At 47.8% G+C, this 17,203-nt stretch overlaps 1 protein-coding gene across 1 annotated transcript in view; it reads right to left on the reverse strand.

The window, feature by feature from the left end:
* Positions 1-10,698: 10,698 nt before the first annotated feature.
* The window catches only part of SYT9 (synaptotagmin 9), a 188,701-nt gene continuing 182,196 nt past the window's right edge, over positions 10,699-17,203 (reverse strand). Inside the window, exon 7 of the mRNA XM_045783121.2 lies at positions 10,699-13,102. Coding sequence (XP_045639077.1) covers positions 13,094-13,102 — 9 coding nt within the window. The 3' untranslated portion in view covers positions 10,699-13,093. The remainder of the gene's footprint in view (positions 13,103-17,203) is intronic.

Raw genomic sequence — 17,203 nt, forward strand, 5'->3', positions numbered from 1 at the left:
GATTCCAGTGGGGGTCTACGGGATGTTCTTGGCAGAAGTAAATTGAAAAGGAATATCCTGGGCTGCTTGAGCTCCAAATCCCATTTTCACCTGCCTACTGGACATTTGCACTTGGATATAGAAGAGATATCTTTAACTTGAGCTGTGTCTCTTTCTATTCAAACTTAGACTTCCTTCTGCATTTTCTCTCTCCCCAAATAGCACTATCTTCTGTCTACATGTAAATGCAGAAATGTAGCAGTTATTCTCGACTCTTCCTCACTCTTTTTCTTATGTTTAATTAGTCAATTAATCAGTCACCAAGACCTATTAATTTTCCTAAATATATATCATAAATGCCCTCTTCTATCTTTTTATTGCTACCTCCTTAGGGCTTTTTTTTTTATTTTAAAGATTTTATTTATTTATTCGACAGAGATAGAGACAGCCAGCGAGAGAGGGAACACAAGCAGGGGGAGTGGGAGAGGAAGAAGCAGGCTCATAGTGGAGGAGCCTGATGTGGGGCTCGATCCTATAACGCCGGGATCACGCCCTGAGCCGAAGGCAGGTGCTTAACGACTGAGCCACCCAGGTGCCCCTACTTAGGGCTTTCTTATTTACTACTTCTAATTCATTTATTTAACAAATATTTGGGGGGTGCCTGTTATGTTCCAGTCACTGGACTAAGCTCTAGAGATACAATGACAGACACAGCAGACACATTCCTTGCTCCAACAGAGGATGGAGTCTGGGGGGGAGACAAGCACACGGATGCATAATTATGATGCACCGTTCATTCCCCCACAGTATTGTCCACTGAGCACACCTCCAGAAAGGTCTTGCATGCAAGTTGGCTTCAGTTCCCTGTCTGCTAGGGAGCCTAACTGTGACCATTTCCCAGCGCCAGTACTCAGTCATTGATAGTCCACACAGAATTTTCATCAGTGCCTCAAGTCCACTAGAGGGAGGAGTCCAGTTTGAGGCTGGGTTCGGCATTGCCTACAGAAGCCTCCATTCTGACCCCTTCTGGTCTATCATCCACACTGCAGCCAGGACGATGGAGCCAATTGGCAAACCTCCTCCCTGCTTAGGAGGATGGACTGTCTGCCAATTCCTCCTCCATTGAGTCTAAATTTCCCAGGCTCAGGGAAGGCTTTGCAAGTAAGTTATGTCTAAATTAAGATCCTAGCATGAGTAAAATGTCAGCAAAGGAATAGGGTAAGTGTGAGGTACATTCCCAGTGGGCAGGTAGGCACGCAGACAGCCCTTGAGCTCTGACTAGCAAGGCTGCCTCTCAGAACTGACCATGCCTCTTTTGGACCCAATTTCTGCCTCTTTTGGACCCAATTTTGCCATATGTCTCCCACTCAGCTCTTAGAGCCTTGTCTGGACACACATCCTTGCCTAGACTAATTCCTGAAAGACGGACACGTTTGCTCTTCTTCTGGGCCTCCTTTTCCTCCAGAACTGGTCCCTTGTCTAAATATGCTTGTGCCCACCTTGTAGCCTGGTCCTATCGCCTGACAGCCTCTTTGAAAGACACTTCGAATTTCGCATGGACGACGTGAGACCTCAGCTCCGTTACAGAAGCTCACCTAATGAATGGGTTTTAGCATGGACCTCAATCTTATATTATTTTGAAGGCCTCAGTGCTTTCTAGGCCTTAGCAAACTGGACAGATGTGAGATAATTTCACCGTGGTTCAACATGTGCCACATACCTATGAAGACCCAGCTCTCAGAAGTGTCGGATTTACAAGCTATGTAGTACTGTGGACGTGATGGGGAGGACTTTGCAGGGATAATCAAACCTCAAAACCTAAGAGGAGGGGCACTGAATGAAGAAGCGGGGGGACACACCAAATTGTTTAAAAAAAAAAGTACTTTTCAGTACTGAAGATCCATTGTGAGGCTCACAGTTGTTTGTATATAAATGGCAAGTGGGTAGGGGACTTGAAACAGCCTTTTTTTTTTTTTTTAAGATTTTATTTATTTGAGAGAAAGAGCCCGAACGTGTGAGCAGGGGGAGGAAGAGGAAAAAGTAGACCTTGCGAGCTGAGCACGGAGCCAGATGAAGGCTCGATCCCAGGACCCTGAGATCATGACCAGAGTGGAAACCAAGAGTCGGACGCTTAACCGACCGAGCCATTCAGGCACCTCATACTTCCTTTCCTAATTCCTGCCATTTTCCCCTGGATAGATTTATTTTCTTCCTAATTTGCTACTTTCATCTTTTCATATCTTTGGATTACATGGAAAGGAAGGAGGTGGGAGTGAAGCAATAGGGAGTGGTCTGTGGAATTTCATAAGGACTAGAGGCAGTTTCAGGGTGGGATTTAAAAAAGAGACGTACTAGGGGCACCTGGGTGGCTCAGCTGGTTAAGCATCTGACTTTGATTGCGGCTCAGGTCATGACCTCAGGGTCGTGAGATCCATCTTCGGTCAGGCTCTGTGCTGGGTGTGGAGCCTGCTTAAGGTTCTCCCTCTCCCTCTGCCCCTCACCCCCTCTCTCCCTCTCTAAAAAAAAAAAAGAGAGAGAGAGACATATTATAGAAGGGAATTAAATTAGACATTAAGAAGAGTTTCTGACTGAGAATGCCGGGGTAAGAGGTTACTGAAGCAAGTTGCTATGTTTCTAGTGGATAATGAGATATTTGAGGAATCATTTAAAAATCTTTAGAGATTTATGTTAGAATGTAGGGAGTCAGGACAGAACCCCCCAGAACAGCTCATAAAGATAACAAAAAATGGAAGTCATAGATAAATGCTTGTGGAATCTCCAATCATTGTCAGATATACCTTTCGTTGCTTTCTGTCCCCACACGGACTTTGCTGTGTCACCGGCCTTGCCATTTGTCAGTGATGGACAGCATTTGACATGAGCAAGAAGTTCCTGAGACACCCCCTTCACCCCCATTCAGCCTCCTTACCCTCCCCTCCCTCTCTCTTGGCCTGACTCTACTCAGAGCAGTCTTCTTGGTATTGGACTTCCAGCCCCAACTCCTCCATGCCTTCCTGGAAATGCTTTCTGGCCAGAATCCTCTCAAGTGGCCCAAAGCGGAGAGGCTGGCCCTGCCTGGCGCAGCCCCTGGATGAGAGAGGGGCCGCCCAGCGTTCCTTTGCTGGAATACTCAAGCCTGGCTCTTTGTCACTGTTGTACTGGTGGCTATTTTTTAATAGAAGTATAATTGACATACGATGTCCTATTAGTTTCAGGTGTGTATCACAGGGATTTGATTTTAAAGATTTTATCTATTTATTTGACAGAGAGAGAGCACGAGCAGGGGAGTGGTAGGCAGAGGGAGACGGAGAAGCAGGCTCCCCACTGAGCAAGGAGCCCGAGGCGGGACTCAAGCCCAGGACCCCGGGATCATGACCTGAGCTGAAGGCACTTAACCGACTGAGCCACCCAGGTGCCTCCGAATTTGATATTTTTATACGCTATGAATTGATCCCCATGATAACTCTGATCACCACCTGTCCCCACACAGAGTTATTACAAAATTATTGATTATATTCCCTATCCTTTACGTTACATCCCCTTGATTTATTTAAACCATATGCACCAGAGTCCCGAGAACTTCCAAGGCCTCTCTTGGCGATCACTCTGGTTTGGCTTTTGAAACCCCCCCGGGCAGTCTGCTCTGAAGGGGTTCTCCCTGGAGGCCAAATGTCTGCTCCTCGCTGGCACCAGTCGAACGCCAGGTGTAGCTGGTTGGGCTCAGGGGGCCTATTTAGAGAGTCTGTTCTTTGAGCACCTGGTACCACATCTTTGCCAAGAGTCCTGAAGACTTGCCGACATTCCTTCAGCTTGGGGAGGTCTTGGGAGTGGGGGATGGATGGACTGCCGGGAAGGGACCGATTAGTGAGCACCAGTGATGGGGATGGGACGTGACTAGTGCCTCTGGTGGCGTGAGAGCTGTGGGTGCAGCTGCAGAAGACTTGCCGGCCAGGAGATGACGTCATGTTGCCTCCTGACTGAGCAGGCCCCAGGGCCAGGGCTGGTCAGCGTGTGTGGGAGAGCCGGGTCTTACCCGGGCTCCGTGTCTTCTCCGGCATAGAGCTTACCCTTGGTCTCTGCAGCACAGGTCCCCAAGGAAGTGAGGCCTCCAGGACCTGCGAACATTCAGCCCGCTGGGGACAGAGCCCTAGGACCTAACACTGAGGGATTACATTTGCCACCACGAAGTACCTGCTTGGCTGGTCCCTGTGAGTGTTCCAGGCCTAAGCGCAGTCAGTTTGGTGCGAAAGATTTCTTTGAGGCTTGAGCCACTAGAGGGCAGACACTTTTGAGGCAGCTACCTTACTATGGCTAAGATGGAAGTCCTTTTTCCTTTTTATCTTTCAAGGGGAACATATTCCCTCTACAGAAAGTGCCCATAAGCTTTCTCTCTTTTCTTCCTCCTCCCCACCTTCCCCCAGTAAATGTGATAGATATTCTCAACCAGATTTGACTGAATCGACAGAAGGGACTGAGTGGTTTTATATTCAAAAACGTTCTGCAGTCAGGAGCGCCTCAGGCCCTGGGAATCCGCATCTCAGACCAGTCCCACGTGGGCTCAGGGGGCAGGCAGCGGTGGCTGGCGTGGGCTCCGCGGTCTGGAGGAGAGACCTTCCTGCTCTTCGTACCCCTTCCCCCCAGAAACCTCTGTCTTGAAGTCTCGGGAGCACAGGGCTGAGCCGCAGGGGCTGTGGACAAATCCGTGAGCTTCCCGGGATAAAGATTTGTATCACAGCCTGAGGCGAGGGACTATAGGCTGTTGCTTGAGGAAGGGGGCCAGGGAAAGAGGCCGCTCCGCCTTCTCCCTCTTTCCTGCCCCTGACTGAGGTCCCACTCCCGGACTGTCTTTCCCTCTTCATCTAACACCAGCTTCTTCATCAAGAAGCCCTTCTGGGGAACTCTTGGCTGCTGCCCTCTTCCTCCCCCGGCTTACTCACAGGACTACGGCGAGTTCTCGGGGGTATATGGAGAGAATCTGTACGAGGACTGAAGCCAAAGTGGGGAGGCGCCTGAGTGGCTCAGTCGGTTAAGCCTCTGCCTTCAGTTCAGATCACGATCCCACCTGGGATCGAGCCCTGCAAGGGGCTCCGTGCTCAGTGGGGAGCCTGCTTCTGCCCCTCCCCGTGCTCATTTTCTCTCTCTCTCCCCCCCACCCCGTGTCTTAAATAAATAAATGAAATCTTTAAAAAAAAAAAAAAAAAGAAAGAAAAAGGAATTTCCTCTGCCTGGAGTGCCAGTCCTGGTGTTAGGGTCCGCACTGGACATCACTGATCATTAAAAGGGATTTAGGTAATTCTCAAGTCAAATTCCTTTCAGATCACTTGTTACAAATGAAGACCCAGTGAGAAACAAGGGGAGGGGTGGGGAGAGAGCCCACCCTCAGAGAACACAGAGAAAACCCTCCCTCAGAGTTAGGTGCACTTGGGTTTCTGGGCAATAGGAGGCTAGGACCGCACAGGCCCCACCCCGGCTACGTTTCCAGTCAGTTCCTCAGAGACACACAGACCACGGGTGAAGAGCAGAGAACACGTCGCCCCAAAACTTCTCATGTGAGAAGAAGCTGATCCTTGAACAACAGCAGCTGGGTGGGTCCACTTATACGTTGGCTTTTTACACTGCAGTACGAAAGATGTATTTTCTCTTCCTTATGATTTTCCTGATAACATTTTCTTTTCTCTGGTTTACTTCATTATAAGAATAAAGTATAGGACACATGTAACATTCAAAGTATATTAATCAACTACTTATGTTATTGGTCAGGCTTGTCAACAGTAGGCTACTAGTAGTTACAATCGGGGGGAGTCGAAAGTTATATGTGGGTTTCGACTGTGTGGGGGTGACAGTGCCCTTACCCCCGCATTGTGCAAGGGGTCCACATGAACGGCGATCTTTCCCCAGAAATGGTAGGCCCTGACAAACCCTACACGTGATGCTGCAGGCTCTGATCCTTTCTTGAACCCACGTATCGTGGCCCTTGAGACGTGACGTCATCCATAGTGATGCTTTTTGTGGCTGAAGACTGGCTTATGGAGGGGAGTGTCATGAAGACTCTTGCATAAAAGGAGAGCAGAGAGCTGCCATGACCGAGGGTCGGGGGTGTCTAAGGAGATAAGAGGCTCTGAGAGAACTGGGCTGCTTGTGCTAGGGGGCGAGTGCACTCACGAACCTTGCCTTAGCTCTGGTATTTCCATGCAGTCATTTCTCAAAGACCCAGAGAGCCCCTTGCTGCAGAGATGTCAAGGTCAAGTCTCCCAGCTCTGCCTGGGCTCATGTTCTCCTCAGTCATTTTCTTCTGCCTAGGAAGGGCAGGAAGCTCTGTACCAGCCTCTTCTGAACGCTCCTGCACAATCCCTGTATGTGTGCCTGTGCGTGTGAGCACATGTACAGCAGGATCCCGAGCACCGCCAAGTAAAAATCCGTGAGAGGCTGGGTCAAGGCGGAAAGCCCCGTGTCTCGTTTCTACGGTGCACTTGAGCTCTTCGGGGGTTGCCAAAGTCCTCTTAAGCCCAGAACAGTGGGAGCCAAGTACACCCACCAGGGCACTACGCTTCCTCTCTCAGGTACGTCTAATCGGGGTGCACCAGGGACCGACGGGTCTGGGCAAGAATCCTTGAGGACCGGGGCTACAGGGGGAAGGTGAGGCCTGGCGGTTAGTGCTGGTCAGGGACGGGGTGGATCCGCAGCCCCACCCCAGGGCAGGGCCGTCTCCAACCAGCGCTCTGCTGGGAGGTAACGGACTTGAGATCCGTCTGCATCTTACAGGGCCAGCTGGTCTCTAACCACTGCTTCTGTCCACCAGAAAAAGGCAAATGTTTTACAGTTAGAACCCAAGCGGTGAGATCACGCACTAGAATAGTTTCAGGTGGCGGGTAAAAGTTTAGTTAACCTTTCTTCCTGGTCCTTAACCCCCTCATAATTACAGCTTCAAGCCTGAAATCCGCCTTTCCCAAACTAGTCATTTTACATCGTCCCCTGGAGCAAAGAAGGTCATGAGTTCTTCCCTCATTTATACAAACGCCTTCCTCCACGAGGACCCACCCTCCTCGTGGAAACATGAGGAGACATAAGGAGCATGCTGAGGTTTCCTGAGCCTGCCCAAGCCGCCTCTGGCTTCTTCCGAACCAGAAAGGGCCCAAGAGGGGCCGTGGGTCCCGCTGAAGCTTCACGCACAGGAAGAGTCCTTAGAAGGCGCCCGTGGCAGCTATGTCTCCATGGGCAGGGAAATGACACAGTAGAGCCATTCGGCCAAATGTCAGTATCCGGCCTATCAGATCTAATAAATGCTTGAACGATTTACCTAAGTTTTCTGGTTTTGCGGGACTCTTTAAAGTCACGGATATAGCCCTTGGATTTCTTTTAAGTCCATTGCTTACATTTTTTGAAATTCCATGTTTATTCCCTTTAAACATCCAAAATCGATAAGCTTTAAAATGTAGAATGAAATTGAGAACACTGCACTTGGGCTGGCTCTAGAGGGTGTGTACCCCCACTCCCTGCACACTCACACACACACACAGACACACACACACACACAGAGTGGCTGTCCTTGTTATTCCGTTTGGTGACATGGTCCACTCTTCCTTGCTTTGCATTTCTGGGGACAAAAGGGCCATCTGTCAGATTGGGGAGAACCAAAACCAAGTGGCAGTTGCTGCCCAAATGGCATTATCCCCCCAGAAGCCGCAGAGGTTTTGGAAAAGCTGCTAAGTGGACTGCTACCGCAAGGCCTGAGGCTCACCCGGCAGGACTCGCGGAGGCAGGGCCAGCAGGTGTTAAGAGCCCGATTCGGGCCAGGGATCCGCCCGGGCAGCTTCCTTTGGCCAACCCTGCAAGACCAGCAGGACCTCGACGTGACTTTCAAGTGTGGGAAACGTTGGAAGGCCACGTTTACACGTCTTCTGGTTCCTTCTACTCAAACAAATACAATTTTTTCAAAACCTACCAGTACTTTTCAAGATAGGGTTTCACTTAACTTCACAGAGAGCAAGACAAAACCAATATGTATTTTGGAAAAATATTTACTTTGGTCGAAGTACTTTCAACCCCAGAGTTTTAATTTGAAAAGTAGCATACAGCAGCTCCTCCTCGTTTTTAAATAGGAGCCAAAACATACCGTTCTCTCCATGGGGCTTGGCCCAGGGCTGTCTGCGTCTTATTCTCAATAAAACATTTTTGTATTTGCTCTTTAGGTCCAGATAACACTGACCGTAACTGAAAAATAATACCCATAATGTTCACCATAATGCGGATTTGCTGCTTGGTTTAGAAAGTTCATGAACACTGCTGGAGCCAGCAGGCCCACTGAGTCCTTGGCAGAGCTCCAGCGTGAGCTGGTGGACAAGAAGACAGGGCTGGTGCATTCGTTTTTCTTTAAGAAATGAACAGTTTACAGCATTGCTTTTCTGCACTGGGTTCTTCTCTTGCTTGCACTTTCTAGCACACTTTTAAAGTAATGATTGTTGGAAACTTTTTCTTATATTTAAAATCTTTAATTTGGTTCTAAAAACTGAGGGGGAAAGACATTTTAAAAATCATTACTTTTTTAAAATGAAGATAAAAAACTTGTTTCTGGGGCGCCTGGGGGGCTCAGTTGGCGAAGCGGCTGCCTTCGGCTCAGGCCATAATCCCGGAGTCCTGGGATCCAGTCCGGCATTGGGCTCCCTGCTCAGCGGGGAGTCTGCTTCTCCCTCTCCCTCCGCCCCTCCCTCACGCCCCACTCTTGCTCTCTCCCTCAAATAAATAAACAGATATCTTTTAAAAAAAACAACCCACTTGCTTCAGGAAGGTTTATTTACCAGTTTACGTAGCCCACGAGCTCATCTGTGAAGCCCTGAACATAAGTATCTTCAGGTATTTATTATTCTCTGACAGCTCTGAGTTTGGTAAATTAGAGAAACTGCCTTTCTTTGATAAATTCACATCCGGATACTACAGCCATGCAAAGGGAATTTTATCTAAATCGTGCTAAAATCAGTGTCTTGGTTGAGATGATGTTCACTTGATAGGAAAGACTATTAGTATTACCTGTCAGATGCTGGCTTGGAAATAGCTTTAATGCAACTGATAATTACCGGACTAATAGCTACAGTAAGTTTGGTATTGAGCCAAGAAATAAAAAAAAATTTTTTTTTACTACCTTTGCTGTTTGGAGTAACAGTTGAATTTTCAAACAGTACAGAAAAAGCAATGCCATGTGTTGTAAACTAAAAGACGCAGTGAGTTTATGATCAGTAACCTTCTTGCTGATAAATACACTTTAACTGTCTGGCAGTGCCCACCCAGCCTTCATAAAGAAATCTACCCTATGATGGAGTTTAGCAGTGACATAAGGGGACAGCCTTTGTGGCCCGTGTCCCTTTGGCCTAGAGATGAACGGAGAGAAAAGCATCCAACGTAAGCTTTTGAGCTTTCCGTAGAATGACGATAATCACATTTTTCCTGAGTTTCTTGGGACGTTGTAAGTTCTGTATCAGTGATAACCATGGCTTCTCTTTAGATTTTGCTCTGTTTTAGTGTCTACGGATAGCCCTTCCCCCTCTGCCCCTTATTATTGCCTCGCTCACCAAACCCTTGCACATGTTAAGCATTGCATGTGCTTTTTTGTTTTTTAATGGTTTTTTTTATTATATTATGTTAGTCACCATACAGTACATCCCTGGTTTCTGATGTAAAGTTCCATGATTCATTACTTGCATGTAACACCCAGTGCACCATGCAATACGTGCCCTCCTTACTGCCCATCATGTGCTTTTAAAGTGACAGCTATCCAGGAAGCCCTCTGACTCCACGTGCCCTCCCCCTCCCTGCTATTTCCAAAGTAGCCCTAGTGAGCCACACCTGCTCATAGTCCATTCTCATATAATCCCTTCCCCCAGGTCTGGGCTGGCCCGATGAGACGACTTGCTCTTGACCAGTAGTGTGTGGCAGGGATGACTCTGTGTTACTTGCTAGGTTATTGACAAGAACGGTGCAGCATCTACTGGGACCAGCTGCAATGTTAGCTCTGGGGCAAGCCAGTGCTGTGCCAACAGTCTGACCACCTCGAGACCTCCTGGTGTGAGGAAGCGCAAGCTAATCATGTGGGGAGAGATGCCCAACCAGTCGTCCCAGAGAAGGAGCCGGGCGTGTGAGTGATGAACCCATCAGGAATATTCCACCGTCAGGCATTCAGATGCAGCCTTAGCTGCCATCTGAAAGCAGCCCCGAGACTCCAAGAGAGAGCAATCACCTAAGTCCAGCCAATCCCCATAACCGTGAAGGATACTAACTTTCCCTCTGACCCGGTCAGCTTTGAGTGCTGTTACGCAGCGACAGATAACTCCAACAGCCACCAGTGCAGGACAGGATGGCCACGAAGACAGCTTGCCATGTCTATCTTTTGTCAGTCTCCTTGGCTTAAGTAGGAGAACATGCAAGACTTTCTTCTTTTCATCTGAAATTTAGTTCTATTGATGGTCATGAAGACTTAGTCATTCCATTTAGAGTCGTGATCGCTGGAGCATTTTGAAAACTCTAGAAGCCACACTATAGAAACCACTCCTACCCCTCCCTCCCTCATGCCCCCTCTGGTCACGCAGCAGTGTACTTCCTGGACATCCCGTCACCCACTGAATGTGCCCAGTGCACCGGTGGGGAGATGCTTTGGCAGCTGCGCGCCCACCACAGAGCAGCCTGAAGACAAAGGCAGCCAGAGGAAGGGGCTGAGAATCCGTGCCGGGTGGGGGGTCACTTGGCCTCTCCCATCTCTTGGCACCAGCTCCCCGCGAGGTCTGTTCCTAAGATCTGACCCTCTCACTGCCATTTCCATTTTTTTCCAAGGCATATTAATTTCCTTCTCTATCCTGGGAAAGACCTTGGTGAACCCCCTTCCCCCCAAGTTCAATGAGACAAGGTTGGAATTTTTCAAAAGGAACATTTACTAGGAAACTAAAGGGAAACCAAACAGAATGCAAGAGAACAGAGGCAGAGTTGCAGATGGGCTCAGGGAGTTGGAATTCAAAAACAGCCTCTGGCCACAGCTGGACTGCCTAGGCAAAGCTTTCTAGACACAAAGCCACCTGCCTGCCATGTGGACAGGCTTCTTTGCCTGTTGGCCCCTACAAAGCTAGCTCGCATTTCATACCAACAAACCAGTAACATACTCAGTAGTACCCAGGGCTCCTAGCTCTCTGGGCAGGAAGATCTTTGGGGGGTGGGTGGGGGGTACAGTAGGCACAGCTACCCCAGGATCTCCTACCCAGGCTCTCAGTGCCAAGGACATGTCCAAGTTCATTGGGATGGCTGCCTGCTATCTATCGGGGCCAGTCTGGTTTCTCTGGGACCATTCTTCTGGGCTCATCTGCCTGGCTCTAGAGAGTATTTCTGCTGGCTGTCCTGCTGGCACATGTCCTTCATGCTTTGGTTCGAAGCACTGGCATGGTGGAGGATGTCTGACTGGGGAGGAATAGGCAGGGTGGAACTTTGGGCAAGGAAAGTTGAATTCTTCTCACATCATCAGACGCAGGCAGAACCTTGGCTTCTCTTTGGATCCCGGCGGTTGAAAGCCAATCAGAGATGGAAATGGTCTAGGGCAGGCTGGGAAACGCGTGAAGCTGGAGTGTAGTAACACTGCCTCACACAACCAAAGGCCTCTTTCCTTTTTAGATGTGAGATCAGTGTCGGGTGTCTTGCACCAGGGAGCTGCGGCAATAAGAACTTTCTGCAGTCATGCAATGATCCTGCTTCTGCCCAGGTAGTCCCACAGCGAAACGTTAATTCAAATGAAGACAATGAGCTTCCTAGGATTGTATCTGGGAGAAGTGGTGCAATGTGTGGTTGGGGTACCCTGCACCCATAATGGGAGAGAGAGGACCACTAGGTAACAGTCAACCCCTCTTGCCCACCCCAAGGTACGCTAAGGCCTTTGGTTTCATTTGTATGGAGGCAGAAGCAACGAGGATGAGGAGCAGAGCTGGCAGTGGGTTGGCTGACGTGGTCACAAAGGAAGCGGAGTAATGAATGAAATACCCGGGGAGAGCCCTTGACCTTCACTCTTGTAGGTATTTCCATTCCCCAAGTGCTGTGAAAGTGATATATGTGTCTGGAAGTGAAAGGAAGTCTGTCTGTGGCTGCCCAAGGCTAATGCCTCTGGGCTGTTGCATATGGAAATACCCCAGAAAGCACGAAGGCCAAGAAGCCCCAGAAGTTGTGTCTTCCTCAGGGGGACGGTGGTGTTACCTCTCCGTCAACTTATCTCACACAATGGTACACCTGTTCTTGCGGCTGTTCCCCCAAGGGACAACTATGCCCGGAAAAGGGTCTTCCAGAATGCTTATGCCATTGAGACGCAGGCCTCTAGAACAGAGATGGCAAGTAACTTTCATTATAATGTGGACACCGGTTGCCAGGAAGTGGCTGCTGGCCACCTAGAAAACATGGTCCGGGATTCTGACTCCTCAGAATCTGGGTTTAGCACAAGAGAGGGTGAAGATCAACTGGTACTCTTGGCCATGTGCATGGGAGGGGGCAGTGAATTTGCTGTGAATCAGCCCTCCTTGCACTAGATTTTCTCCAGGGGAACAGCCTGCTTATCCTCTTACCCTCCTGGGGCTATTCCTTGCAAAGCTGGAGCACTTCTTGGGGTAAAATTATTTTCTGAAGACAGTTATTAGCTCAAAGGTAGTCCAGTGTGGATGAGATCCCCTGCCTATTTAGCACCTGGATTTATTTTTAAATATTCTGTCCTTCCAGGGCATTCAAGCAGATGACATGGTGTCAGAGTGACGCTGCCAGGCAGGTGCTACGACCCCGTCACCAAGGGCCTCACGTGAATCACTAAGAGCCTAGTGCTCTAGGGTACTCTTAGTATTCTCACTACACCACAGTCTGATCTTGGTTCTTGGCCAGGACAGTCGTGCCGCCCCCGTAGCACACCACCTCAGGCCACCGGCGGATGGCCAGACCATTCATATTCACCAAACCGGATCCAGAAAGAGGCCAGTTATTGCCGTGGTTACAGCTCAGCATTTGGTCACTGGAGTCGTCCGGGTGTTGTTGGGTGGGAAAAGTTACTTAAGATCTCTGTAAGGTGGTTGTCCCACTGTGTCCTTGGCACAAACGATCCTCTTGCCACTAGTCATCGTTTCTGCAGGAAGAAGAAACAAAAAGGATGCTTTGGTTTTCATCCACATATGTTTTCTTATTTTGTTAAATTGGAGTATAATTAGCATACAGTGTTATATTAGTTTTAGGTGTACGACTTACTGATTCACAATCCGAGACATTACTCGGTGCTCACGAGGATGCGCTGTAGTCACCGCCGGTCACCACACAACATTATTATAATATTATGGGCTATATTCCCTATGCTGTACTTTTCATCTTCCATGACTTATTTATTTTACAACCGGAAGTCTGCATCTCTTAATCCCCTTTATCTATTTCACCCATCTCCCCACTGCTTCCCTTCTGGCAACCACCAATTTGTTCTCTGTATTTAAGAGTCTTTTTTTTACTTGTTTATTCATGTGTTCTGTTTTTTAGATCCCACATATTAGTAAAATCATATTTTGTCTTTCTGACTTAATTTCACTTTGCATAATGCTTTCTAGGTCCTCCATGTTGTCACAAATGGCAAGATCTCACTCTTTCTTGCGGTCGAATACGATTCCATTATGTATACGTGTGTGTACACACACACACTCATACACACCTATGCCACGCTTGAGTTGCTTCCATATGTTGGCTATTGTAAGTCATGCCGCAAAAAGCACAGGGATGCATATTATCTTTTCAGATTAGTGTTTTCATTTTTCTTTGGAATTTTGAAATTTTCTTTGGAGTTTAGTGGAATTACTGAATCATATGGCATTTCTATTTTTAATTTTTCAAGGAACCGCCATACTGTCTTCCACAGCGGCTGCATCAGTTTGCACTCCCACCGACAGTGCATGAGGGCTCCTTGTTCTCCACACCCTCACCGACACTTGTTATTCCTTGTGTTTTGGGGTCTAGCCATTCTGACAGGTGTAATGGTATCTCATTATGGTTTTGTTTGCATTTCCCTGATGGTGAGTGATACTGACCATCCTTTCATGTGTCTGCTGGCCACCTGGATGTCTTCTTTGGAAAAATGTCTATTCAGGTCCTCTATTCGTTTTGTAATAGGATTATTTGTGGGGGGGGTTGGTGGTGAGTTATAGAAGTTCTCTATATATTTTGCATATTAACCTTTTTTTGGATAATCATTTGTAAACATCTTCTCCCATTCCATAGGTTGTCTCTTGTTTTGTTGATGGTTTCCTTTGCTGTTGAAAAACTTTTTACTTTGGTGTAGTCCCAATAGTTTACTTTTGCTTTTGTTTCTCTTGCCTGAGGAGACCTATCTAGAAAAGTGTTGCTAAGGCCAATGTCAAAGAAATCACTGCCTATGTTTTCTCCTAAAAGTTTTATGGTTTCAGGTCTCACATTTAGGTCTTTAATTCATTTTGTTTTTGTGTATGATGTAAAAAAGTGGTCCAGTTTCATTCTTTTGCACGTAGCTGTCCAGTTTTCCCAGCACCATTTATTGAAGTGACTGTCTTTTCCCCATTGTACGTTCTTGCCTCCTTTGTCATAGATTAAGTGACCGTATAAGCATGGGTTTATTTCTGGGCCTTCCATTCTGTTCCATTGATCTGTGCACCTATTTTTGTGTCAGCACCACACCATTTGGGGCTTAGAGGGAACATGCCTCCACATAATAAAGGCCATATATGACAAACTCACCACTAACATGATACTCATGGTGCAAAACAGAGAGCTTTGCCTCTAAGATTAGAAAGAAGAATGTCCATTCTCACCACTTTCATTCAACATAGTAAAAGTCCTAGCTGTAGCAATCAGACAAAAAAGATATAAAAGGAATCCAAATTTGTAAGAAAAAAGTAAAACTTTCACTCTTTGCAGATGACAAACTCTAAAGACTACCAAAAAACTATTAGAACTGATAAATGAATTCAGTAAAGTTGTAAGATACAAAATTAATATAGAAAAATCTATTGCATTTCTATACACTAATAACAAAGTAGCAGAAAGAGAAATTAAGAAAACAACCCCATTACAATTACACCAAAAAGAATAAAAGATCCAGGAATCAATATGACCAAGGAGGTAAAGACCTGCACTCTGAAAACTAAAGTACTGATGAAAGAAATTGAAGACAACACAAACAGATGGGAAGATATTCCGATATGCACGGACTGGAAGAACTCGTATCGTTAAAATGTCCACACCACCCAAAGCCATCTACAGATTCAGTGCAATCCCTATCAAAATACCAATAACATTCTTCCTGGAACTAGAATGAATAACATTAAAATCTGTATGAAACCATGGAAGACCGCGAAGAGCTACAGCAATGTCGAAAAAGAACAAAGCCGGAGGCCTCAGAACCGGATTTCGAGATCTATTACAACGCTATGGAAAGCGTGCATATGTTTTTAATGTGTAGCTACCAAGGGCCAGGCACTGTGATAGATGCTGGGGACACACAGCATCCACGAGATGCTGGGGAACCACGAGTAAGACATACACCCCACTTCCAGAGCTTGCAGGGGGAGAAGTGACAAGGTGAGGGCCGAGGAGCAGGTGTGCAGGGAAGGCGCAGGGGCAAAGAAGGACGAGGGGATTGAGGAGGTCTACAGGGAGGACTCTGAAAGTTAAGTCAAGCTGGGCCATCTAGGCTGAAGGGGAGCCCACCAGAGAGAAGGAGGGAAGGCCACTTTGGGCAGAGGAAAGAGCCCGTACAAAGGCACAAAGGCAGGCGAGGCGCACGGCCCGCTGGAGGAACAGGCAGACTCGGTGTGAGGAGTAGAGGGGGAGACATGAGGCTGGGGGGAGCGGTGTCTGTGTGGTGCTGCGTCCATTCCTGGTCTAAAAGCTGTGAAGGCCGGGCTCTTCCAGTGGAGCCCAGACTCAGCAGCAGGATCTCTCCCGTTTCACACTCTGTGCAGCGCTGATTTAATTTAAATTCAGGGCATGTTGCAACACAGATTAAGGGTATTAATGCCGCCGGCCCAGAGAGAAAACCGGACTCACTCCCAAAGACACAGCAATAACCACACACACACACACACACGCACTATGGGAGAGCCACAAACATTCTGACACTGGAAGGTATGGACTGCATTTCCCAGGTAAAACGTTCACATGTGAAGCTCTAACTTAGGGCCAGAGTGTACAATGTAGACAGGCTGTCATGTCTGACTGTAACCCGCACTCTGAACTGTGCCTGGGGCTGTGGGAAAGGGAATGTTCCTTTCTGAGTCTAGAAGGAAAATGTGAACAGATATTTGTCTTATACTGAGATTCAAAACAACATTCCCAGACCTGCTGCGGCCCTGGAGCATGCTATGAATGGCTCTCCTGCAACCCACCACCCACATCCAGCTGGATCTTCCCAGAGCCCCTTCTCTCAGCAGTGAGACCCCTATCTGCAGGCCAGCTTGCCAGTCCCTGAGTCCTCCTTGTCTGGGAAGGCAAACTGTCAACAGGCTTAGCCCCACCAAAGAATGAGCTGTGCTGCTATTAGCCAACTAGGCCAGGTACCATATTCCTTCAGTGTTTGAATACCTATTATGGGCCAGGCACCAGGATATGAACTTTACAAATTCTTAAAAGGACCCCAGAAAGAACCTATGAGGTTCTTTACTGGAGGACACAAAGATCTAGAAAGATTAATTGTCCTAAGTCACACTGTTACTAAGTGTCAGAGCCGGAATTTGAACTCAAGACTTCTCCCTTCAAAGTCTATGCTTCAGCAATTATTATCATTCCTAAATTCACTCTGTAAGTCCAGTCTATACATTTGAGCTTCTGCCTTGGTCTTCCAGGCACTCTCAATCAGATGAAGGAGCTTTACGAAACCCTAGTCTGGGCCGGTAACATGCAGCATGTGCCAGAGCCCACTTCTCGCTTCCAACTTCATTATTCCATTTCTCTGGATTCCACCGGCCCGTGACCTGCATGGGTACCTCATTTGCCCCTCAGCTCTACGCACAACCTCAGTCTGCCCTGTTCTGACCTTAGTTCCTTCTTTCCATTTGAGCAGGCCCTTCACACTGCGTTGGGTAGAGCCCTCCCCAAGTACCCAGCCTGAGGGGCCACCTCTGTATCTGGTGGGTTATGGCCTTATCTGAAGCCTGCTTAGACGCCTGGGCTGTGACCCTAGCCAATCTTTTACCAGTCTTCACACCCAGGGCTACCA

The sequence above is a fragment of the Ursus americanus genome, chromosome 16 (assembly GCF_024610735.1).
Source record: "Ursus americanus isolate L20-20 chromosome 16, mUrsAme1.1.p, whole genome shotgun sequence".
NCBI lineage: Eukaryota > Metazoa > Chordata > Mammalia > Carnivora > Ursidae > Ursus > Ursus americanus.